The sequence below is a fragment of the Paroedura picta genome, chromosome 15 (assembly GCF_049243985.1).
Source record: "Paroedura picta isolate Pp20150507F chromosome 15, Ppicta_v3.0, whole genome shotgun sequence".
Taxonomy (NCBI): Eukaryota; Metazoa; Chordata; class Lepidosauria; order Squamata; family Gekkonidae; genus Paroedura; species Paroedura picta.
Window position 1 is genome coordinate 30103773 of NC_135383.1, and position 27483 is coordinate 30131255.

A 27483-nucleotide genomic window follows, 5' to 3' on the forward strand; every position below is an offset into this window, starting at 1 on the left:
ACCTTGGAATTGAAGGCACAGCTGAACAGATCACCCAGATGGTGGGCCAGGGTTTCAGATTTCCCCATCTCTGTGGCATAGAGGACGGTCACTTCCCTCCTTGCAGCTGTGGCCCTCTGCATCAGCGAGGAAGCAAAAAGCACAGCCCTGGGAAAGAAGAGGCAGAAAGGCCTGGTCATTTATCATGGGGAGAAATCCTAGTTGAGTCTTTGTAAAAAGGAAGCTAGTGTTCTTCTGATCTTTAAAGAGAAGCGTTCGAGGTCTGAGCCGCTTAGGGAAAGGGCTGAGAGTGAGGCTTCCTTGGGGGCCCAGCCTGAGCTGCTGCGTCCCACTCCTACCGGAAGGGTGAGAAGTTCTGCATTCAACAGCCGTCTCCACAGTGAGGCTGTGTGGACACAACCATCGCAGAAAAATCTCTTTTGGCGCTTTTATAGTTTTCTCTTTGGCTTTAGGATGCTCGGGGCGGATCCTGCGTTGAGCAGGGGGTTGGACTAGATGGCCTGTATGGCCCCTTCCAACTCTAGGATTCTGTCATTCTGTGAAGACAGTTGTTGTTGTTGTTGTTATTATTATTATTATTATATTTATAGCCCGCCACTCCCTTGCGGCTCGTTGTTATCAGCACTGTTTTAAACTGTTGGATGCATGTTTTATGTGGTTTCACCCTCTCCCTTGTTCTGAGGGGCTTGTTTTTGATGGTTTCGTCTTGTTTCTCTGTGCAGACCAAGGTCCGAATCAGGCGCTGCACAAACAAGAACGGAGGAGAACCTGCAACTTTCATCTGAAGGGGATCCTGGACAGGGACTGCAGACCAACCTCTCCAATGGACATGCAACATTATCCTTGGAGCCATAATCAGAGGTAATCAGAGCCTCTGAACATGAAGTGTATTTTTTAGCAACTACAGGGAGTATCTATTGATGCTGCTGCAAGTGATACGTTGACCTAATCCCAGAGGCAGACTCGACCCCTCCGAATCTGTGAGCCCCCTGCCCAGAGGTGGCAGGCCTCAGACCACAGCTGGAACCCAGTCGCAGGAGACGGCCATTTTGAGCATCCCAGACTGAATCATCTTAAATGCAAATCGTTGCACTTAACTTGCTTCTGGATTGCAGGGCTCAGGTAGCAATTCTCTGGAATGGCCCCTGAACTGGGTCCTTCTCAATCCTGATCACATAAGCCCTGGACAGAGAATGTTTCTGAAATGCCAGACATCAGTCCCAGCAGGAAGTGAGCCTGGAGTCCAGCACCGGTTCCCCTGGCCCAGGCCAAAGTGTACTGATTCCCCACCCCCACCCCGCCGAACTTGGCCCTGCTGAACTTACTGTGCAGGCCATTCTGGAAACTTACTTCGCCCATATGCAAAACTTGATCTCTTTTTTCTTCGGCTTCCGTTCCTCATCTTTCCAGATGTGCGTTTTCCAGGCATCCACCTTGGGATGGAAGGGGAGTCAGATGCCGTTTCAGGCCCCGCCCTTGACTTCTGCCTTGCCCCTGAGCCCAGCACTGGGGCTTCTCTGGTCTGCCTCCTCCCGTTCCCCCAGGCCTTGGGGTTGCCTCCACCTGGGCTCCTGCTTGCTACAGATGGGTCGTCTTGAAAAGGTTGCAGACTCAGTTAGACAGGAAGGGCCCGTCACAATTCACAGCCAGGTGTGAAAACGGGGGGGGGGGCTCTACCAGAGCAGGAGGGGCCTCACACTTCTCTGGTCAGCTCACTGGTTCAAAAAGCTGGACGCCAAAAGACGCCAACCACACTTGGTGCAGGCAGCCCAAAGGGGCCTTTGTGACAAAAGAAAGCCTTTGGGGAAACTATAAGGACAGGTGGTCGTTGGGTGGCTGTCAAATCCCTGGGCCCAACAGGGCCTGCCCCGCCTGGAGATGCCGGATGCCTTGCCAACCCCACCAGGAGAGAAACTGGAGCGTGTCCAGAGGAGGCAACCAAGAGGGTGAGGGGTTTGGAGACCAGGACATATGAAGAAAGGCTGGGGGAGCTTGGTCTGTTTAGCCTGGAGAGGAGACCACTGAGAGGGGATCTGAGAACCATCTTCAAGTATTTAAAAGGCTGCCATGGAGAGGATGGAGCAGAGTTCTCTCTTGCCCCGGAGGGACGGACCAGAACCAATGGGATGAAATTACTTAATAAGAAATTCCGTCTAAACATCAGGAAAAAGTTCCTGTCAGTTAGTTTCTCAGTGGAACAGGTGGGTTCTCCATCTTTTGAGATTTCTAAACAGAGGCTGGAGAGCCATCTAATGGAGAGGCTGATACTGTGAAGGCTCAAGGGGGTGGCAGGTGACAGTGGATGAGCGAGAGGGTTGTGAGTGTCCTGCCCAGTGCAGGGGGTTGGACTAGATGACCCAGGAGGTCCCTTCCAACTCTAGGATTCTAGGATTCTGTGATTCTAGAAAGGCCTGGCAGCAATGCAGGAAGCTGGTCCCAAAGCAGAGCATTCTCCTGCCTCTTCCAGGCATTGCCTCAGCAGGGAAATGAGAGATCCCCCCACAGGAGCCCGAGAGTCCCCTGGGACCCCACAGCCATTCCCCAGAGCTCCCCCAGATTTCCTTGGAGATCTATTGACTGACAGCACCAACCTGGCCTGTGCTGGACTCTGTCCCCAAAGGTCTAAAACAACCTTCACAAATCTACATAGAACAATCCATTTCGTCCCCAGGATTGCCCCTGAAGTTACCAGCCTGAACTGATCCCTCCCAAGAAGGAACATCCCCTTGAAACCGGACTACTCTTTGCTCACCTGATAGTAATAGAAAGGGGAGAGGACGTAGTTCAACATCTCCTGGTGGAATATAGGGGTGATGCTGCCTGAGGTGGGTGGGACAAGCCACACCCAGTCCGCCGGGCACCCGCCACGCACCCGGTACTCGTTCCGCATGTACGTCATGAAGGATTCGGAGGCAGAATGGTGGTCTGTTATGGTGACATTTTGTTTCTGGAAGAAGGCACAGGAGGTGTGGAGGCCAAGCTAATGCAAATCTACTCAAGTCGTTACTGGAAGGGCAACTTCCCAGGTTTCTCCTGACCACACCCACATTTGAATGTACTGGCTAAAACTTTTAACTGATTCATAGTTAAATAACTGCACCAATCCCACACTTCTAAAAGGTACAACCTCACCTTGCACATGAAAGAGGGAATTCCTTTTCCAAAAAGGTGTCTTCTACAAAGGTACCTGACAAATACTGATCCTGGCTACAGCTTCCTAGATCCCAGAGGAATAGAATCACAGAATCCTAGAGTGGGAAGGGGCCATACAGGCCATCTAGTCCAACCCCCTGCTCAACGCAGGATCAGTCCTCATAGCAGCCTGCAATATGAGATCTTTTGACTGGTGAGGTTGGGGATTAAGCCTGGCTCTTGAGGTTCTTTCTTGCATGCCCAGGGAAATGCCAATCACCACTTGAGGGCCAGGAAACAAATTTCCTCCAGGCCAGACTGGTCAGGGATTCTGTTTTTGTTTGTTTGTTTGTTTGTTTGTTTTGGGGGGGGAAACCTGGAATTGGGATCAATGTGGGTGGGCAGGTAGTTGTGAGTTTCTGCATTCTGTCTGGAATTGGACTAGATGATCCCGGAGGTCCCTCCCAACTCTCTGATTCTATGACTTTCCAGAGGCAAAGCCTGTGCTCTGCCTCTGAGCAGCCCAGGGCCCTCGTCTCCACTCCCCCTTACCTGGAAGCTATGCAGGACGGCAACATTCACCTCAAGGACGGCTCTGTCTTTCCAGAGGGAGGAGAGATTGCTTGTTTCCACGCCCATCCTCCTCCCCACTTCCTGCAAAGGACAACAAGCAAGACCTTGTTTCTCAAGGGCCAGCAGCACACCACAAAAGAAAAGGCATCCAGGCCCCAAATGCTGCTTCCAGCCCCTGCCTCTGTGATGTTACAGAACATTCCGTGACATCAGCTATGAAATGGGCCCCTTTTTCCTGACTCATGGCACATTGATGCTCCAGTCCAGAGCATAGGGGAGGGGGAGGGGGAGGGGGAGGATCCAACAACCCAAAACAATAACAGCCCAGGAGCTCTTTGTCTGTCTGCCTGCCTGCATGCAACCCCCCCCCCCTTCTGTCCTCATCAGGAACACCAAAGCAGCCAACGGATGAAAGACATGCATCACCATAACACATCTTTTCCAGAGACCAGGAACCCTGGATGTGGGGGCGGGGGGGGGGGAGACACCTGGAATTGACAACCTCCCCCCATCCCTCTTTGCCAGCAGAAGAGCACAGAGGAGACAGGAAGGAAGAAGAGGCCCCCCTCCCCCCCAGCTCTTTTGAGGTCAGTCCTGCATCACGAGTTGGGTTGGGGCCAATTAGACTTTGGCGGTTTTCCAGCCTTTGGTGTTGGCGGTTGTCCCTCTTGGGCCTGAGGGGGGCTGTAACCAGGGGGACCTTCTGGGTGCCCAGAGCAGCCTTTCCCCTTTTCTGCAGCAGGAGCCTGCCAGAGCTCCCAGGCAAGGGGGTGGGCATCGGTCCCAACACTTCTTTCCTCCCCAGGGCTGAACGTGTGGCCCCCCAGGCAGGAGCTCGTGGCTGTAGTGCTGGCTCTGAGCAGGGGCAGCTTCGGGGGCGGGATGGGCTGATCCGCGGAGGGCAGGCCTGTCGGGGGCCGCAAGACATGGAGACTCAAGGCCCCCCCCCCCGGGGGACAGCAGCAGTCGGCTCCCAAATGCCAGTGCCCAGAGTCAAGATCGATGCTCCGTTTGTTGCCCTCTGTGAAACCACCCTGTGAAACAGGACCCTGCCCAGGATGTGCCAACGTGTCCTGGTCTCATGCTCTCTTTTAGTCTTCAGAACCAACAAGTTACCTGGAGTATATTGTAGCGCTGAGCATCACAGTAATCCCGGACCCCGATTTCAGTCCCCAAGTACCAGCCGTTGAACGGGCAGGCTGTAAACTCCAAGCCGCCAGCCTCAAGGAGCATGTTTGAGACCACTGGCACGGCAGACCACTTCAGGCCCAGCTCTTTAAACCACTCGTACCTGGCCGAAGAATCACACCCAAGGGCATTGGTGCCGGATCATCCTTTGGGGTCGTCCCCCACCCCCCGCAGACCCCCCTTCCTGCACTGGCCTGCTCCGATGCTGTCACTTTTCAGCCCCCCATCTCGCAGACCAATGAAGCAGAGCTGGGAGCAGGGTCTTGCAGGATGTGAGAACGGACAGCATGGACTCAAAGGGATTAGTGCAACGGGCTCTCCAACCCAAGGCCTGCAGCTGTGCCAGGTTGCAGCTCCCTGTTGTGAAGGCCTGTCTTGAAAGACACTTTGCTGGCTCCGGGTGTGTTTCTGAAGCCAATGCAAGGTCATGGCAAGGACTGCCTCTTCCCCCAGGCCTTGTGCGCCAGTCCCGGTCCTCGGGCGCCACCCCTTGAGGCAGCTAGCCAGGCAGCCTGCCTGTGCCTCTTCCAGGGTGGGTGCCTAAGGACGCCAGCAGGGCACCATCCCTGGAAGTGTTAAGAAGGCACTGACAGGGCATTTCACCTGCCGGGGCTGCGATGCCCTCCCGGCCACAGGCATGGGGGATTCTACCTGGGATGTTTAAAATGCAGAGTCGTAAGCTGCCTGGAGCCACCAAGCACAGGCAGGGGGCAAAAACCTGGGTAACATAAAAATAAACTCCACACGGTCAGCTGGGTCACCCTTCGCTGGCATGAGCCAGAAACGACACCCATCTCCCAAAGAGCACAGGGGTCAAGGGGCTTCTAACGCTCACGGAGGAAATCTACAGGCCTCTTCAGCAGGGCTAGTGACTGGAGGGGGAACTGCGTGAGGAGGGGAGGAGGAAGAAGTAAATATAATAAATAAATAAGTCTGGCTGATCTCTCCACCACAGGAACCGGGAGGCAGGAGCGCAAGAGTGCGCAGTCGGTGCCCGCCAGGACTTCAGGGCAAGGAAAGCCAGCAGCTCTTTGGGTCTACATTTCACAGCACAGCATTCCTGCACTTGGGCTAATTTCAGCTCAATTTGACCTCCAAGACTAAATTGACCTAGTTTTGCCCTGGCTACAGGCAACAAAGCAAATGGGTTGGAGGAGCCAGGATCCTCATCTTGGTCCAGCCAGTGGGGGAGGGGCAGTTGCTGTCATCTGAAGCCAAGCGACTTACCTGGGATGCTCCATCGACACCTCAAGGACGAGCTCTGGCGGCAGCTCAAATAGCTCTGGATCTTGGCCGCTGGCTTGCAGAATCAATGGAAGCACATCAAAGCGGCCATATTTGGGCTTCCAACCAAGCTGGATGCATAACTGAGAGCAGAGAAGGGGGAGTAACCAGTTGTTGCTTCCCTCTGGCTGGAGGCAGAAGAATCTTCACTCCTTGGGGGCTCCCAAGTGGGGCATTTATACAGATCCTTGCTCAACGCCTGTCTCTAGATCCATCTTCCACACTCAGTTGGGAACAACTTGTGCTGTCCCTGAATGGGAGGGAGGATGGGAGGAGCCATCATGGATGGCAGTGGTCACATGGGGGAGCCAGAACCAGTGGGCTGCATGAATGGCTAGAGCGGGGCTGGTTTTCGTGGCAACAAGGATGCAAGCTGACATCATCCCTCGACTGTGAACCCTGTTCTAGCTGTAGGAACAGGAAGGGGGTTTCCAAACTCCAAGGAACTGGGGACAACAGCCAGTTATCACCCCCCCACACACACACACACACACTCTTTGCTTCTGTGCAAGTCCCCTGGGATACTAGGAGATTCAAATGTAGGGTCTGGCTGGCTACTACAAACTGTCCCCAGGGATGTAGCCCATTTTTTTCATGGGCTTTTATTTCTGTTGTTCTTTGTTTTAATACTCACTTGTGTGAACTCCACATTGGCTGGATCTCCCACAATGGACCCATCGGTCATTCGGTAGCCGGCATAACGGATGAGTTGGATATTCCATATACGAAAGTCATGCTTCCCATCAGTCCTCTGGGGAAAGACAGTGATGGTGGACCTGTTTTGAGAGAGAGAGGGCAGGAATGCTACAAATCCATGCTCATGGTCCTAGAGCATGGATATGTGGGATAAAGGAGTTCACCTACCGTATATTCCCACCATTGGTTGAATACTCCAAGTGTCGACAGAGGTGCTCAAACATCTCTTTGGCAGTAACGCAGCTACGAGCATCGAATACCTAAGATGGGGAGCAAAATGTTAGTTCCAGGTTGGGGTCAGCATCAAGGAGAGTAACTAATAGGCTGTTCAGGAACAGAAAGAATACCATGGGTTCATCCAAATTTGTTAGGCTGTTGTGCTACTGTTATGCCATATTAATTGGTTTTCTAGTGTGGTTAACGTAATCCCATTGGAAACCATTGATATGATGCTCCACATGTGGATCCAGCATGTGCCAGCTCTTAAATGACCCTTAATGCAATCCTAAATAGAATTACACAATTCTAAATCCACTGATGGGTTTTTAGAAAGGTGTGACTCTACTCATGATGTCATTGTCATTTATTCTGGTATAAACTTTGGTAGGCAAGCCCTTATTTATTGAATTAAAATGTTTCAGATAAGTACTAAAAGAACTTGCAGATGTCATCTCTGAACCTCTGTCCATTATTTTTGACACTTCTTAGAGAACAGGTGAGGTGCCAGACGATTGGAGGCGGGCAAATGTTGTCCCCCTCTTCAAGAAAGGGGAAAAGGAGGATCTGGGTAATTATCGACCCATCAGCTTGACATCTGTAGCTGGCAAAACTTTGGAATAAATAATCAAACACTCGGTCCTTGAGCAGCTGGAACTGAGAGCTGTGATTTCTAAGACTCAGCACGGGTTTCGCAAGAACGTGTCATACCAACCTTATCTAGAATCGAATATAATCAAATCAAATAGAATCATAGAGTTGGAAGGGGCCATACAGGCCATCTAGTCCAACCCCCTGCTCAACGCAGGATCAGCCCTAAGCATCCTAAAGCATCCAAGAAAAGTGTGTATCCAACCTTTGCTTGAAGACTGCCAGTGAGGGGAAGTTCACCACCTCCTTAGGCAGCCTATTCCACGGCTGAACTACTCTGACTGTGAAATAATTTTTCCTGATATCTAGCCTATATCGTTGTACTTGAAGTTTAAACCCATTACTGCATGTCCTCTCCTCTGCAGCCAATGGGAACAGCATCCTGCCCTCCTCCAAGTGAAAACCTTTCAAACACTTAAAGAGGGCTACCATGTCCCCTCTCAACCTCCTTTTCTCCAAGCTGAGAAAGTGACTACCTTGTTGGATCAGGGGAATGCTGTGGACATATATCTGGATTTCAGTAAAGCTTTTGATAAGGTTCCACATGATATTCATGTTGACAAGTTGGTAAAATGTGGTATGGATCCTAATTCTGTCAGGTGAGAATGACAAGTGGAGAACCCCAAGGATTTGTTCTGGGGCCTGTGTTGTTCAACATATTTATAAATGATTTCGATGAGGGATTAGAGGGGATACTTATTAAATTTGCAAATGATACTAAACTGGGAGAGAAAGCAAACACAACTGAAGACAGCAACAGAATACAGGATAATCTTGATAGGCTTGAGAAGTGGGCTAAACCGAATAAAGTGAAGTTCAATAGGGACAAATGTAAAGTTCTGCATTTAGGTAGGAAAAACCAAATACACCAATATAAGATGAGGGAGACTTGTCTTGGCAGTAGCATGTGCGAAAAGGATCTAGGAGTCTTAGTAGACCATACATTGAACATGAGTCAGCAGTGTGACTCGGTGGATAAAAAGACAAATGGGATTTTGGGCTGTATCAAACGGAGTATCATGTCCAGATCATGGGAGGTGATGGTACCGCTTTACTCTGCTCTGGTTCGGCCGCACTTGGAGTCCTGTGTTCAGTTTTGGTCACCCCAGTTGAAGAGGGATGTAGACAAACTACAACGTGTCCAGAGGAGGGCAACAAAGATGGTGAGGGGTTTGGAGACCAAGACGTATGAGAAATGATTGGGGGAGCTTGGTCTGTTTAGCCTGGAGAGGAGACAACTGAGAGGGGCTCTGATCACCATCCAAGTAATTAAAAGGGTGCCATATGGAGGATGAGGCAGAATTGTTCTCTCTTGCCCCAGAGGGACAGACCAGAATGAATCGGATGAAATTAATTCAAAAGAAATTCCATCTAAACATCCAGAAGTTCCTGACAGTTAGAGCGGTTTCTCAGTGGAACAGGCTTCCTCGGGAGGTGGTAGGTTCTCCATCTTTGGAAATTTTTAAACAGAGGCTAGATAGCCATCTGACAGAGAGGCTGATTTTGTGAAGGCAAAAGGGTGGCAGGTTACAGTAGATGAGCGATTGGGATGTGAGTGTCTTGCATAGTGCAGGGGGTTTGATTAGATGACCCATGAGGTCCCTCCCAACTCTTTTATGATTCTATGATTCTATGAAGTGACCCCTTCTCTAAGAAGTTCCATAACCTGGAGTTGTGATAGATGTTAATAAAATTATATATGGTGCTGAGTAAGTGGACACGCTCCCACTCTCAAACCACTGGAACTCAGAGGCATCTTAGAAAGTTGATATTAGATTCTAGAGAGACAAAAAGATGGACTTCTTCACACAAGGCATAATTAACCCAGTGCCAACAGGATACTGTGAAGGATTTAAAGACATTTCCTGGAGGACATTAGGGGAGAGGTTGTGTCTCAGTGGTAGAGTATCTGATCTGTATGCAGTAGGTTCTAGGCTCAGACCTCAACACCTGCCTTTAAAAGGAACAGGAAGTGGGGGTTATGAAGAACTCTACCTGAGATCCTGGAGAGCTGCTACTAGTCAGAGTAGACAACACTGACCTTGATAATCCAGTGGTCTGAGTGACTACAAGGCAGTTTCACAGGTGTTCAGTGGCCATCCTGGCTAGAACTGGGATGGAAGACCACCAAGGAAGACCAGGGTCTCCATGCAACAGCAGACAATGGCAAACGACCTCTGAATGTCTTTTGCATTGGAAGCCCTACAGGGTCACCAGAAGTCAGCTGTGATTAGGTGGCACTTTCTACTGCCTCTCATGCTTTGCCTTAATTATTGGGTAGAGCACATTTATGTCTCAGACATAACCCATGCACTTGTGACCAGCACCTTCACAGTCCATTCCACTCCGTTCAATACAATGTCAAATTGACCCGTTGTTTCAACTGTCAGTCACCTGTAAATTGGACCACTGGATTCTCCCAATGCATCTTGGGGCATTTCTCCAGGCTTCCCTGGTTGCAAAGTTAAGCTCCTCCACAGTCAGCTGGTAGGTCCCTGTTGTTTCAATCTCCTTGGCTACGGCTTCCTGGCGGGATAGGTGCTTCTTTGACTGGGATCTGGGGACAAAAAAAGAACCAACAGGTGCTGATGAGCAGTGTCTGACTAGTCAGGCTGGTATCATTCTCAAAAGCAATGACCAGAACAATCAGGTGGATGCACTGATGGGACAGTGGATGAAGTACCAAATAGACCTTCAGCATTGTCCATTAGAAGGCAAGCACATCCAGTGGTGTGGGGCACATGCTGGGGAGCATCCTAACTGCATTTTAAAGATGGGACATTTTGAGAAGAACCTTAGATTAGCAGCCAATCAGACCCAGTACTGCCAGTTCTCCAATAGGAAACTGCTGCATTAGAGATCATTAAGATGTCTCTCTCTCTCTCTCTCTCCTGCCCTTCCCAAAGGCTCTAGGGTGGTTTTAAATTTTATTTTCCTTACTTATAGTCTGCCTTTCCCACTAGGATCCCAGGTGGATTATACAGAATATCAGTCCAGTTCCTCTCTGTAGGTATGCATGAATGCCTTACCCTCTACTTTTGCAGAGTCTGTGACTCTTCTGCATGTGGTGTAGACACCTTGTGTGTGCTAACCTTTGAATATAATAATTTATATGAGCCAATAAATCTTTAAATTATTCATTTGCCTTAAAATATAGTTCATGTGGAGACATAACCTCTTTTGATAATCTGTGATAGATTTTTCAGATGTTCAAATGGTACCACAGATTCTACTCTGCTAGAATTTGCTCTCCTGAAGTCCAGCCTGTATGTGTGACTATTTACGGCTTTCCTATTCCCCAGGATCATAAAGTCCAAAATCACATGGTCACTCCTACCAAGCACACCCACAACTTTTACCTCGTCAACCAGTTCTTCCCTATTGGTGAGAATTAAGTCTAAAACAGAGCCTCTTGTGGCGCAGAGTGGTAAGGCAGCCGTCTGAAAGCTTTGCCCATGAGGCTGGGAGTTCAATCCCAGCAGCCGGCTTAAGGTTGACTCAGCCTTCCATCCTTCCGAGGTCGGTAAAATGAGTACCCAGATTGCTGCTGGGGGGTAAACGGTCATGACTGGGGAAGGCACTGGCAAACCACCCCGTATTGAGTCTGCCATGAAAACGCTAGAGGGCGTCACCCCAAGGGTCAGACATGACTCGGTGCTTGCACAGGGGATACCTTTACCTTTACCTTTAAGTCTAAAACAGCAGATTCCCTGGTTGCCCCTTCCACTTTCTGGGAAATGAAGTTGTCAGCAAGACAAGTCAAGAATTTATTGGACTTTTCATTTTTAGACGAGCTGGTCTTCCAACAGAGGTAGAGAGAGTGTATATATATACTTTTTCGAACAAGTGTTTCATACATTTTTAACAGTATCTTTTGAAAATAGATTTTTCATTTTTAAAATGTTTTAGTAGCAGGTTTCATGCCATGTGCAGAATTTCTAAATCCCTCCCGACAGTGGTGCGTTACCATCTTTTTGCAGTCGCCACCCCCACGCTCACAGGCACACCCTTGGGGCAACTGGAGGGCTTCTGCTGGCTTGGTTGTTTGTTTGTTTGTCTTTACAGCAGTCTTGGCTGCCCTGCTGTAGAGAGGTCTCTCCTCTTGGTTTTACTTTTGAGTGGGCAAAAGCCCTCCGGTGCCAGCAGCTTTGAGGGGGGGACAGAGGACGGTGGGGGAAGCCTCGCATGGATGCTCCAGGACAGCCGCCTTCAGGCTGGACAGGAACGGCAGCAGAGATCGCTGCCACCAAGCTACCTTCATCCCTGTGGGACTGCAAGGCCCCTGGCCCAAAACAAGCTGCCTGTAAAGGCCAGATCCCCTAGGGTAGACACAACAGGAGACAAAAGATTATGACATGGTTCTTGTGGCAGAGACAGCAAAGCTTGTTTGTCTTTCAGCTGGTTAAATTAGGATGAGCCCACAAGAGGTCAAAGGAGGTGGGATTAAGGCAGAGAAAGCCAGCCTGTCTGAGGCACTCACTGCATCCAGATTGTGCCCAGAAAGTTAGAAATTGGGAGCCACATTTATTCAGTGGCTGATTTGTACAGAAAACCCAGAAAAGGCCCTGAGGATGTGGGGCAGGGTGTGGGTGCTAATGGGAAACTGGGTGTGGGGGTGTGGGTGGGAACATGCAGGGACTGCCCACTGCCCCCCTAAGAACCCCTTTCATCCTGCTCTGCCCCCTCCCATACAGGCTATTTGAGCATCCCACCCACCCCTGAACATGAAGCCACATTTAGCCATGGGATACAGACTCCTAGAGAGGCTGCTGAGGGTTTTTTTAAACTTTATAACATTTCTTGTTAATAGATACATAGGTAATTGTTTGAACTGCCTCAGAAACTATTTGCTGGATGAACTGTACATTTCCCCTCAGAAAGCCAGTGTGTCTGCTGTGTTCCTGTGTTCTCCTCGGTAGAGTTCCAGAGAATCCTAGGTAGATTTGAACTTGATATTCCATGATTCCATTTCCTCCATGCTTTTACAATGGCCAGATGGATGCGAGCCCTAATTGAGGGCAGGCTAGGTTCTGCTCTCATAAGAGCTGCTGATGTCCCAGTTGGAAGGACTAAGATAGGCCTAAGAAAAAGACTTTGAATAGTTTCTAGGCTGGAAATTGTTTGTTTGTTTGTTTGTATGAAGAAGAAGAAGAGTTGGTTCTTATATGCCGCTTTTCCCTACCCGAAGGAGGCTCAAAGTGGCTTACAGTCACCTTCCCTTCCTCTCCCCACAACAGACACCCTGTGAGGTGGGTGAGGCTGAGAGAGCCCTGATATCACTGCCCGGTCAGAACAGTTTTATCAGTGCCATGGCGAGCCCAAGGTCACCCAGCTGGTTGCATGTAGGGGAGCGCAGAATCGAACCCGGCATGCCAGATTAGAAGTCCGCACTCCTAACCACTACACCAAACTGGCTCTCTTTGATTCCTATACCGCCCTTCCTATACTGCCCTTCCATATGGCTCAGGGCAGTTTACATACAACATCATAGGTGGATACATGGAACGAGTCAACATACAACACAGTCAATATGCAACAATAACAATCCAATAGTGGTTCTAAACAACACAACTTCAGTGATCCCAACAATAACAACATGACAAGAACAGAAACGTAGCTAAACCCCCTAGAGAGGCCAGACTGGTTCAGGCCATGGAGGGGATGTCAGAGGTGGGGGGGACCTCTGGTCGGTTTCAGGCAAATGCCTGGTGGAGGAGCTCCCTTTTGCAGGCCCTGCGGAACTCTGGGAGTTCGGGCAGGGCCCTGATCTCTGCAGGGAGCTTGTCCACCAGGTGGGGGCCAGGACGGAAAAAGCTCTGGCCCTCATTGAGGACTGATGTGCTTGTTTGGGGCCAGGGATCACCAGCCAGTTGGCAGTGGCAGAGCGTAATGCTCTTCCTTCCAACCCCAGATTTTGGCACCGTACAAAATAGTCTCAGGGCTACTAAATAGTCTCAGGGCTGGGTCTATAAGATGTCCTCCCTTTCTGCAGTAGAATTTGAGAATAAACCCAACTAACCTCAGTGCAGAGAACCTAATGGTTTCTAGGTGTGCATTCCAAATGAAGGTTCCAGAGGAAGACAACGAAAATAGCATTTTTTAATTTGCAGGAAAGTGGGATTGAGATAATGCAAACACCGCCCCTCCCCCAAAGCAGAACCTTTACACCCCGGCTGTGTCTGTCGGAATGCACAGATCTGGGGTGGATTGGGTCCACCACCAAAATGGGGGGACACCGAAAGAGACGCACCGGCGGCATCCTGGAGAGAAACGGCTAGTGCAGAATTGCCCTCGATGACCCTGGGCTAACCATTGCTAGCCTACTTTGAAGAATCACATCACTTCCTGAAGAAAAGTTGGTGACCAACTGGTGTTACTGTTTTACTATAGTGTTTTTGGCAGTTCCTAGAGTCAATTCCAGAGTTTTTTAGGAACTGATGCCATGCCACAGGAAGTTGTCTGTGACCTCATGCCTCAGCCCCCCCTCCCCCCCAGCCACATAGACAGCACTTTTCCTAATGGATAAACTAGTTAGCTATGATGCTTTTTCCTAATTAATTAGTTAGCTATAAGTATTTCTTCCAATTAATAAGCTAGTCAGCTGTGATAGGTTTATTCCTAAGTGTTAAAGGCTTGTTTCGTGATTCATATTTAAGCAGTCTTTGAATCTTGGCCTTTGGCCCCACTCATTCCCTGGATTCACCCCTGCCTCCCCCCATTTGAGACATCTGTGCCCCTAACTAAAACGGATACAGGATTCCACCCCATTTCCTGGATTCTGTTACTTTCAGCCCCTGCAGTGCGGGACAGGAATGGGATGCTTGAGTCCACATGAGAATGTTTGCTTGCCACCACCCCCTACCCCTTGCAGCTGCCCCCTAGGCCATCTCAGGAGATGCACAATTGTTTATTGAGATTTTTCTGCCCCCTCCCCAGAGTTCTCCTTGAGGCAGTTTGACTCATTATGCACAGGGAAGAACGCCCGCGCTGGAGGCGGCAGTACTTAGGGGGAAATTCCCGATAATGCTCTCCGCCCCCCCCCACCAGTGCGGGTGTGTCCTGGCCCAGGGCTACGGAAGGCCCATGTGATGCAAACGCGGGAACTTCCGCAGCTTCCTGGATACGCTGGGCGATGGCAGGGGCTGAGGCGGGCCAGCACTGTGCATAATGGACAGCGCTGGGCCTTTCGGCCTGCCCAGCCCCGACCTACAGTGTCCCTACAGGGATACCACACGCCCCTGTGGGCTCTGTGGAGCTGCAGAGCCGGCAGGGGCTATCCCCTGCCTCCGCCATAGCGTATGGAGGGGGCCCAGCCCCCCCCCATTCTCCCCCGGCCCCTCTCCACCTCCCCTCCCTGGCTGCTGCCGCTTACTGTGGCTGGCAGCATCCCAGGCTTCCTGGCTCTGGCGCAACACACGTGTGCACACGCTACACTAGGGCAGCCCTGCACGCCCAGCCCCCGTACGTACACGGGGAATGGCACGGCAGCAGTGCGGAGTAGCTACCACCGTGCATAATGAGCCTTTGACTACAAAACAACATAAAATTGTCATTAAAAAAGCAAAGGAAAGCAAACCTGGGTGTAAACTGCACGGAGCTTTTATTCCAGTCCCAGGTCGATTCAGTCCCTGCCCTCTACACAGAATGCGATTTCCGTTTGGATTTTGGGCGATTTAAATTTTCCTTCTGCAGCAAGAAGGATTGATCCGGAGTGACCCTACCTTTATTGTGCAATATCTTAGAGTGCTTTTAATACTCAATATTTTTCAAATCCGGATTGGGAAAGAAAGCTCCATGGTAGAGAACCTCTGATAGGTCACACCTGGTCATGTGACAAGCTTTCCTTAAAGGAGAAGCAACTAATTTCTCTCAACTTCTGTGGGTCCTGGATTTTTTCTCCCTTCTCTGCCTTTTTCGATCCTCTCCCGCCCCCCCCCTCCAAAAAAATAAAGAGGCTCCCTGCTTGGCTCTTCTCCCCCCCTTCAAGAAAAGAAAGAAAGAGGCTTGGCTCCCCCCCCTTTTCAATGGGAAGAGCGGAAAGAGGAAGACCAAGTTCAAAGTGATCTGAATTCAACAGGCTTGACAATGGAATAAACAAAGTAAGTGCAGACTCTACCCTAGTCTCATGAATATTTTGAGACAGACATTGGGTGTTTCTAGTATTGTCTACACCACTAGTAGCTACTTTCCAAGGCCTGAGATGTTTCCTCCAATGTCTCGTGATGAAGACATGAAGGTGTTGTAGAGTCAAACTCTTCTGGCTGAATACCATCTGTTCTTCCATGTAGTAGCATGTCAAGGTAACTAGGCAGTTAATGGTCTTAATCAGTCCTGGAGGTCCCGGGCTGAGCTTCAACATGAGAGTCTGTCTGAGCCATGCCCCCAGGTGACCCCCAGGGTCACCAGCCACCAAGGCCTCCTCTCTGATGAGTGAGGCTTTCATCTACTGGACCTTGCAGTAACAAAACTTAATGTGGAGGAAAAGTTCAAAGGAAGCATGAATCAAACTCACTGTTTGCAGGAACGGTAGAACTGACTGATGAATTCAATTGCTTGAGGTAAGAGTTCATCTGGAGGGGTGAATCCATCTCGAGGGCCTCTGACCAACCCTTTCGGGTTCATGAGGGATCCCTGGCAAACTTTTGTCTTGCAGTTAAGAGCCTATGGGGGAATGTGAGAGAGACGGATAACCATGGCTGGTGTCAGCAGTGAGCAGGGTCTAAAACTGACCTGTGTTCCGAGCCTTTCTGTTTTTCCTCTTTATTTATTTGTTTGTTTGTTTGTTTAGATTTTTATACTGCCCTTCCCTACAGCTCTGGGCGTTTTACATAAAACATTTTAGAATGTTTACATAGAACAATATCAATATCAATATAACAATAATGATAACATACCAACTAGAATAACAAGAACAACATTACAACGACAGTAACTCTGACACTCCCTCGGTAGGTTCGACCTCTTCACCTGTAGATGTTTTGGGGCCGTTGGCCCCAAAATACCTGGTGGAAGAGCTCCCTTTTGCAGGCCCTGCAGAAGGGCCCTGATCACTTTGGGGAGACTAGCGCTGTCTCTACTCATGTCCAGGTGAGAAACCCGACTGAAATGGGTCAAGGGCTAAAGTTTCCTCCAGGAATGCTGGTATTTGGTCTGCAGCAACCCTTCCAGCTAACCTCCCCAGATGCAAGAAGAGGCGGTAGTGGGCAGGCTCCTGCAGAGCCAAGGATGGTTCTTTGAGCAACGAACATAACACTGCCTCTGTTAATCCCTCCGGGAATTCTCCTGTTCAGAGGGAGAGATCGATTATTTCCCGGAGGGGGGCTCCTCTTCTGAGCAAAATCCGCTGCCAGTCTGAGTAGGCAAAACGGAGTTTGATGGGCCAATGATCTGATTCAGTATGAGGCAGACTCCAAATGAGCCCTTTATATGTTCGCATATTCAGAAGCCAAAGGGGACCAGGAAGACTCACTTGCTCTTACCTCTTTGGCCTGGTGATGCAGCGTGTCTTGTAGGCTTGTTCCATTTCCCCAGTTTTTAATGGTTAAGTATCTTGGACACCCAGAAATCTGGTTCTTTGGCTTGATGATACCATTTCGAGGAGGTTTCTGAGCCAACAAGAAACCAAAATACCAATTATTTATCTACTTCTCACCTTGGGATCTAGTTCTTGCCCTTCTGCTAGAGATGGTAGTGAGGTTTTGTCATTTTATCTATGCTATGACCCTGTGAATTAGGCCAAATAGTGATTTGCTCACGGCCTTCCAGAGATCTGAACCTGCCCACTGATTCTCTTGTATAAACAAATTATAGTGTAGTCAAGCTTGCTAAGATGCAAAAGAGAGATTTCAAATAAAGTGTGATGCAAATCTAAACTGGTTTGAGACCAGATTTAAACTAGGTTTAACAAGTTTATCACAAGTCCATGTCTTCCCCACATTCAAAGAAATCAAGGAAGTGGGATTTGAGTGGGAGTAAAAGAGACAGGATTCTTGATTATCCCACTTTTCTGGACACCACACCCACTGATACCCCCAGAGCTGCTTCTACGGCCATAATGGTGCATCATCAGGAAAATGGACATGCAGCTAAGGGTTGCTTCATTTAGGAGCAAGTCTAAAGGAGCAAGTCAGGAGCAAGTCTTCTTCTAAAATCATGCTCTGGGAGTGCCCGGCCATTCAGTCTTATGCAGAGCTGGATCTTTTTGAGCTCAGGGAATAACTCTGTTTAGGATTGCACCCAAACCTCGACTTACTTCTCTGGAAGTTGCATCATGCGTCATCTCATCTGGCTTCTTGCTATGGGTATTTAACACAGCTCTTTCCTGCTTAACTGCACTAGAAGGAAACGGGAGTAAGAAAAAAACATTTATTTTGTACAGCATCAATTTTGCTTGGATTCAGCAAAACAAGAAGAGCCTAATGCTGGGAGCCACGGAGGGCAAAAGAAGAAGGGGAAGCTTTTGCAAAGAGAATAAAGGACAGTGGGATGAAGCTCATGAATGCAAGCTCATGGTTGGTCAATTGAGTCTCCTTTTTTAAAAAACATGTCCATCCTGGAGAGACCACTGTCACCACACAATGTGGATGGTGGAGTGGCCTCCAAGGGGCAAAAAAAGGTGGATGGGGGAATCTGAGGAAATCTTTATACTTTTAAAGGCAAAGGGGAAAACTGCTGCAAAATCACTGGAAAAGAACCAGGAGAAATAGCAAACAGAAAATAAACCAAGGGCTGAAGGGAGAGAAATCAATGCAGAATACAAAATTAAACCCAACAAAGGTGCTCCGTGAAAGCAAGGGAAATGCAGAACAGGGAGAAAAATGGACAGTGGTGCACTGTGAAAGCCCAGGAAAGCACCAGTGCAGAAAAGCCCGATATCTCCTTCCATGGAGCCAGGACTGGCTCGCCCTTCGTGCACCTTGGCACTGCCCATACTGGGAGGTCCAAACTGGGGACATTCCATTCTTCCTGGAACTCATTTCAAGGTACTCTGGCTCTGAGCAGACAATGAAAGAGCAGACGATTCGGACACATTCAATATATCTCCACACTGTGGACCCTCCAACTTGTGCTTCACAAAAATCTTATTGAAAACAAGGCTTGTTAACATGCTTGTATTTTCAGAAATAGATGCAACATCTAAGGACTGACCAATCCAATGAAACTTAAATAGCAATCTGTTAATACATATTTTTGTGTCAAGTCAAACTATAGTTACTCAGTTTATTCAGCTAGGAGATGTGTTACTATAGTGACAAACAAACATCTACTGACAATAAGAGAACTCACCATTTTCCCAGTCTACACAAGACTTCATCCATGTAATCGGCCATTACAGTTTCTACATGAGTGAAGCAACAAGAGCATCCAGCTCACGAACCAGAGAATCGCCACCCATCTGATCCTCTTTTTTCAAATCCAGGAATGAGGAAAGTGTCTACTTGGTCAGGGTCAGGAGCTCCGTGTAGACCAAATTTTTAATCAAGAACCCCCTGCTCAATGGTGTCCTGCTTTACCAATGTTAAAATCTGGTCACCTTACCTCACTAGCACCCCACAGCTGCACCGCTGCAGCACACCGATAGCTCTCGGGTGGAAATCCTTGCAGCAGTGGAAAATGGGGTGTGCAGGAAGTGTGGGGGGGGCAGTTAGGTGGCTCCCTAAGTGCTTCCAGCACAGGAACACCCCCTTGAAAAGGCCCAAAGTGCCAGTGGCCCATCAGCTCCCATTCTGAGCCAAAAAAAAGTCCCTCCTGCTGTAGCCACCATGCCCACGGGACCCCGAGCAGCTCAGGACCCAGGGTGCCTGCCCCAATTAGCACCCTCCCCTGCAATGGGCACCCCCACACCATTCAACCAGAGCCTCCTATGCCCCCAAAATGCTTCCTCTAGGCTGCCCCACAAGTCACGCATTAAGGCACATGGCACAACATGCCGCCTGACTGAGAGCAGGTTCAGGAGCCCGTGGCGGGGTATTATTTTGCAACTGTCAGGTGGATGCGATTGAGCAGCTCCCTTCAGCTCCTGCATTCAGGAGGGATCTTCCGGATGGAGTGGGTGCTCCATGCCTGGGGATGCCCTTGAGACTAACAGAGAGATTTCTCAGAGAATAGGATCAGCAACTGTGCTGCTAAACGAGGAGAAGAGGATGGAGCTGGGGGTTCAAAGGGTAATTGTGACGGGGTGGGGGCTGCCCACCAATCGAGCTTGCTTGGGCTTTCAAGGGCTCTCAGAAAGGATTTCTCTCCCAAGGAGGGCCTGCAGAGTTAAGATCAGAACAGGCTTGCTTAACCGGACAAAGGGTCTGTCTAGACTAGAGCCCTGCTTCCAATTGCCATCAGACAGCCAAGAAGCCACCAAGTAGGATTCCGAAGCTGCCTCTGGACAGGGAGGCTCCATTGAGTTCTTGTGGCCAATTCCTGCTGACGGATCCCTTCTCCACAAATTGGTCAAATCTCCATTTAAAATGCTTCAAGCCTGAACCAAGCAACACACTTTGTTGAAGTAGAAAAAACGTACCTGGGAACGTTCACTTCTGGTTTCTCCATATTTGTGTTATTGTTAATCTCTTTCCCTCCTTCACGCCCATGTCTGCCGGGGTTAGAAAAGAATGCCCAGGGGCTGGTCATTGCCTGACTCTCAGGTGGGCTGTTACTGCTCCCCGACTGGCCGTACGTGGGGTAGAAATCCTGAAGGGGGGAGGGGGAGGATTACATTTATGCCGGTGAAATGTCTGTCCCCCCCCTCCCCCAAATGCTTCAGTCTCAGCAGCAAGGCTGCTCTGGAACCAACACAAAGAGTCCCAGCCAAGGACCGGAATGGAAACGCACCCCAAGTCTCTGGCTTTGGACTCGCCCCTCCATCAAAGTTGCCCACTGCCCCCCAGCAGAGGAAGAGCTTGCCTTTGGCTGCCTGAAGATGAGGGCCCGCAGGAGGTAGGGGTCTGGATCCTGGGCCAGCCACTCTCTCTTTCAGCCTACCTCACAGGGTTGTTGTGAGGACAAAAAGGAAGAGCAGAGCACAATGTAAGCCTTTTTGGAGAGAGAGATGGAATATCAATGAAGGAAATAAACCCAGCCTCATCCTTTGTGTGGGCTCCAGCCACTGAGGCTGTTCTGGGGAAGGTGGATTAGCACATCCCCTCACTCCCTCAGAATGGATCCCTGGAGAACCAGCCCTTGCACAAGCCTCGCACTGGCTGTGTGGATCAGTCTGCAGCTTACATTGTTCTGCCCCTAAAATAAAAGGAATTTGGGGGAAGGGACAGAAGAGGAAACAAACTCAGCCAGCCAATATCCCCTTGTGTCTGTGGGAAAGGTGGCGTGGGGTGGGGGGCACTACACTATCCTGTTTGATATGGGAATAAAGGGTTTCCTATGCATGTCCCTATTTCCGTTTACAAAATGGAACGCTTCATGAAGTCACCGGGTGTGGTCCCCCCTACCCCGCAAGGTTTTTTGCTATTCGACTCATGCCTCTCGAGTGATTTCAGACGAGCCAAGGACCTCCCCAAGCCAACGCCTGCCTCCTGTTCCCACAGAGGGAGTTGGAGGAGGTCACAGGTGGGTCCTGCCAAGGGGACAAAGGGCCTTCCTCCAGCGGATCCTCTTGTATCAGCAGAAAGTTTAACAGTTCTGTTCAGAAGTGGGCCCTGGCCCCCCCACCCCTCCCGCCTACGATGTCCCAGCAGGGACACAAAATGCCCCATTCGGTTCCACGGCACTTTGTGGTGCCACAGAGTTGAATGGGGGTGTTTTTTCACCCTCACGATGAAGAAACACGCTATCCCACCTTTGTGCTGTGAACCCCCCCCTCCTGCCACCACCACGATGAGGCTCAGCAGACCCTGGAGCTGGGCGTGCTCAGGTACAACCTCAGGGTTTCCTCCATTAGTACATGGGAGCCAGCGGGGCATGCTGTCCCACTGGAAGAAACCGAAGAAACCAGTGGCTGTCCCACTGGAAGAAACCAGTGCCGTGCACAATCGCTCTTAGTGGAACAAATCCCAAGGATCTAACTCACTAAACTTCATACAGAAATTTTAAAGTCAATTTCATTATTTATTATTTTAAATGTTATGGCTGCCTTTATGAGATGCAAGCAGAGATGACCCAAACTTATTTGGGTAAACATATTTCTGAATTGGGTTTTTTTTCAGGGATACAAACAAAGTCTTCAACCTAATTCTTATATTTTATATACCTTAAATTTTATATTTTAAGTAATATAATTTGGGTCTATTAGTATCAAAGGTCCATAAAGGTCATTTATAAGATAGTTCTGAATAAAGCTTTTTGCCATCGCCAGCTTGGAAATTTCTTTCTGTTTCTGAGATGCAAGGCAGATTACATGGAGTGAAAAAAGCATCCAAATAATGCAAGAGATCTGTTTATTTGACTGATTGATTGATTGATTGATTACAAAATTTAGAAACAGCATAAAAAGCTCCATGAAAATTAGCATCACCAATTTGGTTCTTAATTTGAAAGAAATGAGAAGAGAGGCAAAATTATAACACTGTTGAGATCTCCAGGCACATCAAATGTATTTACTCTGAAAAACTGTATTTCAACTTTTCACGAAATGCTGAAATGATCCCATTTTGTCTGTTTTCTGGTCAGCCATGCCACCCAGCAAGGACTTCAGAGGCAGCCAAGCTGGTCTGAGGCAGCAGAACAAGGTCTGAGTCCTGCAGGGGCCCCTTTAAGACCAACCAAGTTCTACCCCAATGACATGCTTTTGGGTCCACACACTCTTCTGCAGATACAATGAAATGGAAATTACCTGTCCATACATAAAGTTAGAAGGTGAGCAACAAATCAGCACCCAATTCTTAACTCTGCTAAACATCTCCATTATGTTGTATGCTAATTTGCTGCTCACCCTCTACCTATATGTAAGGACTGGTAACTTCCATCTGTAAACCGCTCCGCAGTATTAAATAAAAGGCTAAGGGCTAAGTGGGAGGAGAGTGGGCGGGCGCTGTCCGGAATAAAAACTCGGAGGAGCGAATCAGGAGCCGCAAAGGAGCCTCAGAGTGGCATTAGCTACTTGGTCTGTCTTCTGAACACCGCGCTCCCAACCCGCCATCCTCACCGCTGTGCCCTCCAGACGGTGAGTCGCCCGAAGACTTTGGCTGAGGACCGGGATGGCCGCCGGGGAGGAGGGTCGCCCCACACCGCTGGACTCAGGGAAAGCTGCTTTCTCTCCACCCACCAACAGCCCTTGCCCGCCCAGGGACCTGGCCGCTACCCCCGCTGCTCCTCCCCAGCCGCCTCACCGACCGCAGCCGACTGCGTGCTTCCCCCCCGACCCCCCCGTCCCTTGGGGTGCCCCTGAAGCCTTCTCCCTGCCCCTACTTATGCTTTGCTGTTTCGGCTGCATTGGCCAGGCTGCGAGGGCCGCGTCGCTGCCGCCACGATGGCAGCCCCAACCACGCATGTGCGGATTTCCCTGCGCCGTCGCGCTGCCGCCCACGTGGCCCCCCGAGGCCTGGCCGCTGCATTGCCCACAAGTGCTGGCTGCGGCCCCCAACGCGCCAGAGGTGGAGCGCTGGCACCAGCGCCCACCACACATGTGCGCACTTCCGCCCTGGCCTGCTTGCGCCCGCCGTTGCCCTGCTGCCCACGCGCCCCCCGTGGCCTGGCCGCGGCACTGGTGCCGACCGGAGGGAACGGCGACCACAGCCAGCAAGCCTCGCCCACGGGAGTATGGCCAGGGAACAGGGGAGGAAGTCCCCAAAGGGACTGGCTGCTGCGGGGGCACCCACGCCCTGGCGGAGAGTCGCCCGAACCCCCACACTACACCAGCTAGCGCCCGCTGTATTTACAGCACAGCGGGCTTAATTTCTAGTTTCAACATATCTGAAGAAGTGTGCATGCACATGAAAGCTTATCTTTAGCTAAGATGATGCTGGGGTGGTGTGCAAATGATGCATAAACTGAACCATGAGCCCTTAGTGGGAGATAAGCCCCCAACAGGGAGAGGGCACTCCCCTACAGAACGTTAATCATGGGGTTTCTCCATCCTATCCTCCTCCTCTATGCCTCTTCTGGGCACTTTGGAGGAGGAAGAGCTTTGGAGGAGGAAGAGGAAGGTAAGACAGGAAGGGGAGGAGGTGACCTTCTGCACTGGTCCTGGCAGCCAAGCTCACTGGCTGTCCACATTCCCAAACCTCCTGGCAGCTGGAGAGCAGGGAAGGCGGCCAGCTGCAGTTCACCACAGGCGCAGTGCAGACCCTGGTGGCCCAGCTCCCAAGGTTCCTGGCCACCTGCTTTGCCATGGGTGTAGTGCTGGCCCTGGCAGCCCGGCACACTCTCAAGTCCCCTGGCCCCTATGACTAGGCTAGCATGCTCACGGGCCTCCTGCTCACCAGGGAGTGAGGGGAGGCCAGCTGGCCACAGCCTGCAATACCACCCTGACCCCAGTGGCCACCAAGCTCTGTGGGAGCCCTCCTGCCTGCCACCCCTGTCCAAGCCCGTTTTGGCAACAGCACCTTGAGTAAAATGTTGTTGGTTTGATTTGTTTGCTTACCCAAAATGAAATCTGGTGAAATACCACTTTGGACAAACCATTGGAGAAATTGGGATATTGGGGTGGGGGGAGATGCAACGATGCAATGCAACAAGGACAATGTCTAGTTTAAGGCCATACACGGTCTGGGCCCAGGATACCTGAGGGACCGCCTCTCCACCTACACTCCTCAGAGAGCCCTGCGCTCTACTACATCCAACCTCCTGGTGGTCCCTGGCCCCAAGGAAGCCCGCTTGACCTCAACCAGGGCCAGAGCTTTCTCCATTCTGCCCCCACCTGGTAGAAGGAGCTCCCAGAGGAGATCAGGGCCCTGACAGAACCCAAACAGTTCCACAGGGCCTGCAAAAGGGAGCTCCTCCGCCAGGCATTTGGTTGAGAGCGACCCAAACCACCACTTCCAGTTGGTACCCAAGCTCCCCCCCAACAACCAACACTAATCGGTTTAACCCACTGGGTCCCAGTAAGAGCTGAGCTGAGGCTCTCGCAATTTCTATTTTATAATGCTATTATTATGATCTTGTTATTATTGTTATAATATTAGTACTGTTACTGTTACCTGTTACCATATGTTAATTTTATCCTTTCCTGTTTTCTGCAAACCGCCCTGAGCCCTCGAGGTGGGCGGTCAATCAATCAATCAATCAATCAATCAATCAATCAATCAATCAATCAATCAATCAATCAATCAATCAATCAATCAATCAATCAATCAATCAATCAATCAAATAGTTGAGCTAACTGGGGAATTCAGGGCCTGTTTTTGTGCTACGAAGTCGGACGGGGCGGACCGTTCCACCTGGGGGTCAGAGGCAGGGGGGGAGCCCTGCAGCCCTTTCCTCCATACCACTTTCCCCCAGGATCAAAATTATCCGCCTCCAGGCTGGTGCTTGTCTCAGGGTCAGAATGATTTTGACTTGGAAATGGGGGATTAATGCCCTCTTTGCTCCTGCCGCTCTGGTCAAATTGGCAAAAAAGACCCCTCCTAGATGAATGGGATTAAAACTGAGCTTCTTCTGCAGCAGAGGGGAAATGGGAAATGATAAAGTTTAACAGTTCTGTTCAAAATGACTTCATAGGATGGAGCAGACAAAGTCAAACAAGAATTATTTTTGCATTTTAAACAATCCAGGTTTAAACCATATTTAAGAGATTCATCCAGAAGCTGTATATTCAAGGAGGGCAGGTCCCCGAACGGCAGCTGCCCGGAGGCCCTACTGGAGCAGGGGGAGTTTGTTGTCCTTCTGACCAACTCGTGGGGCTTCCCAGAAGCCTGCTGGGCTCCTCACTGCTGGAAACAGGCAAGTGGACAAGGCCCCTCAGGGCTTCTGGTCTTACATGTACGAATCTGGACATTGTCGGCCTCACTGATTCCGGTGGGAGAAAGGAAGACCATGCATCCAAACATTCTGAAAACATCAAAAGAAGGGCCCAGTTCCTTTGCAATCGTTCATCAAATTCCTCTTCTTTCACTCATTATAATTACATGATTCTGGATGAAGTACATGCTTAAAATTCTTTTCCCTCTGCTCTGTGTGTGTGTGTGTGTGTGTGTGTGTGTGTGTGCGCACATGTGCTGAGCCGAGGTTGGAGCAAAGAGTCTATATTATTTGAAAGGGAAAAAAACCTACCAAGGATAAAGCTATGTTGTACTGTGTGTTCATGGATTACTAAATATAAAAGAAATTAAAATACAGGGTTATAATTTAATCCACTAATGAATAAGCATGTTCAAGTGAATGGAGACTGCATTTAGCAGAAGCATATATATATATTATTAAAGCTAACATATTTTAAATGCTGTGGTCAAAATGGTATTAATCAGATCGACAATAAAAGTAATACTTTTCAGACCAACGAAGTTTTATTCAAGGTTGGATTAACTGAAACCACAGGCAGCAATGGACCCTCCCACCCCCCTTCCCAGGACCATCCAGCCCACACTGCTCTGTCCCTGGGCTCCACTGATTCCAGGCAAGACCCAGTCAAAGTAAAGCAGCACACAATGTGATGCTCAGCACATCTGCTCAAGAGTAATCCTGTGGAGGACACTGCTTGCAAATGCAGCACACAAAGCACCTGCCCAAAGCGCTCCACAAATGCCTCCCTCTGGCTGGTGATCCCAGGGCTTTGTCTGGAAGGTCCACCCAGTGGCCACAGGTCAGCGTCTGCGGAGAGGCCCCCCTCCCCACCCTGCACTCCTAGCCCTTCCTTGAGTTACCTGCGCGGAAAGAGACAGTCCGAGGCTTCCCAAAGCCAGTCTGCCCCTAGGAGGGAGCCCCCGGCAGTCCGGGTGCCGCTTTTAACAACCGGAGCACATCTGGGACTTTGTGGGACAGGCCAGGAAGCCCTCAGAGACTGTGGCAACATTTGAAAGGCAGGCGTTAAAGGAGAGAGATCCATAGCTCAGCTTTCTCCTGCCTGGCAACGCAGGCCGGCCTCTGGAATTACCCTCTTGCCCCAGTTGGAAGAAGAGCTGAGCTGGCAGCCGGAGGGGAAACGCTCCTTACCTTGCTTGGATGGCAACTTTTCCCCAGGGAGAGAAGAAGTTCTTTGGCAACCCAAGTGTCTGACTCCTGAATTCTGGCTGCGCTCGGTTCCTCCGGCAAAGGTGCATTTTTATACTCTGGTGCAGGGTGGCAGGCAGAGAAGACGCATGGGTGCGGGGAGGGGTAGCCCCTTCTTTAATGATTTAAGCAACGGGCTGGCCGGCCGGCCTGCTGCAGTTCCTGATGTGACGCTGGGGGGAACAACAGAGACACACAGATCCTACAACTCCTCCTCCCTCCCCAAGCCTCCCTTGAGCAACCCAGGAAATTCTGCAGGGTGATCCTCTTTTGGAGAACAGGTCTACAGGAGTTGTGCCTGAGTTGTGCCATGCAGCTGGTTTGTGCAGAGTGCCCTAGAAGGCAGCCAGTGCCAAAGCAGTGCTAAAGGAAACAACCGGGGGGGGGGGAGATGGGTCCTTCTGAATGATGACAGGAATCACAGGAATGCCCTGATCTGGTGAGTTGCCAGTCAAAGAGGAAAGCGAAGGAGACTGGCTGCTTAGTGAGCCAGCTTGGTGTAGTGGTTAGGAGCGCCAACAGCTAATCTGGCCAGCCAGGTTTGATTACTGGGCTTGGGCTGGCCGCAGCACTGATAAAGCTGTTCTGACCGGGCAGTGATATCAGGGCTCTCTCAGCCTCACCCCCTCACAGGGTGTCTGTTGTGGGGAG

At 50.1% G+C, this 27483-nt stretch overlaps 1 protein-coding gene across 6 annotated transcripts in view; it reads right to left on the reverse strand.

The window, feature by feature from the left end:
- The window catches only part of NOS2 (nitric oxide synthase 2), a 58589-nt gene extending 31584 nt beyond the window's left edge, over window positions 1-27005 (reverse strand). For 2 of the 6 annotated variants that reach the window (XR_013226864.1, XM_077312408.1), the window contains exons 1-14: window positions 20638-20769; window positions 20255-20424; window positions 17993-18074; window positions 17220-17345; window positions 16253-16401; window positions 10135-10297; window positions 7042-7133; window positions 6812-6953; window positions 6121-6260; window positions 4822-4996; window positions 3685-3786; window positions 2753-2947; window positions 1351-1433; window positions 3-147 (exon numbers count right to left, since the gene is read on the reverse strand). Coding sequence is in view for 5 of the 6 variants with exons in the window: in XM_077312408.1 (XP_077168523.1) it covers window positions 3-147; window positions 1351-1433; window positions 2753-2947; window positions 3685-3786; window positions 4822-4996; window positions 6121-6260; window positions 6812-6953; window positions 7042-7133; window positions 10135-10297; window positions 16253-16401; window positions 17220-17345; window positions 17993-18074; window positions 20255-20364 (1704 nt within the window). In the remaining variant the exon portion in view is untranslated. Of the gene's footprint in view, window positions 1-2; window positions 148-1350; window positions 1434-2752; window positions 2948-3684; window positions 3787-4821; window positions 4997-6120; window positions 6261-6811; window positions 6954-7041; window positions 7134-10134; window positions 10298-16252; window positions 16402-17219; window positions 17346-17992; window positions 18075-20254; window positions 20425-20637; window positions 20770-26775 lie in introns of those variants that run through there. The other 4 variants (XM_077312409.1, XM_077312410.1, XM_077312411.1 and 1 more) reach the window with 4 other exon arrangements.
- Between the last annotated feature and the right edge of the window lie 478 nt (window positions 27006-27483).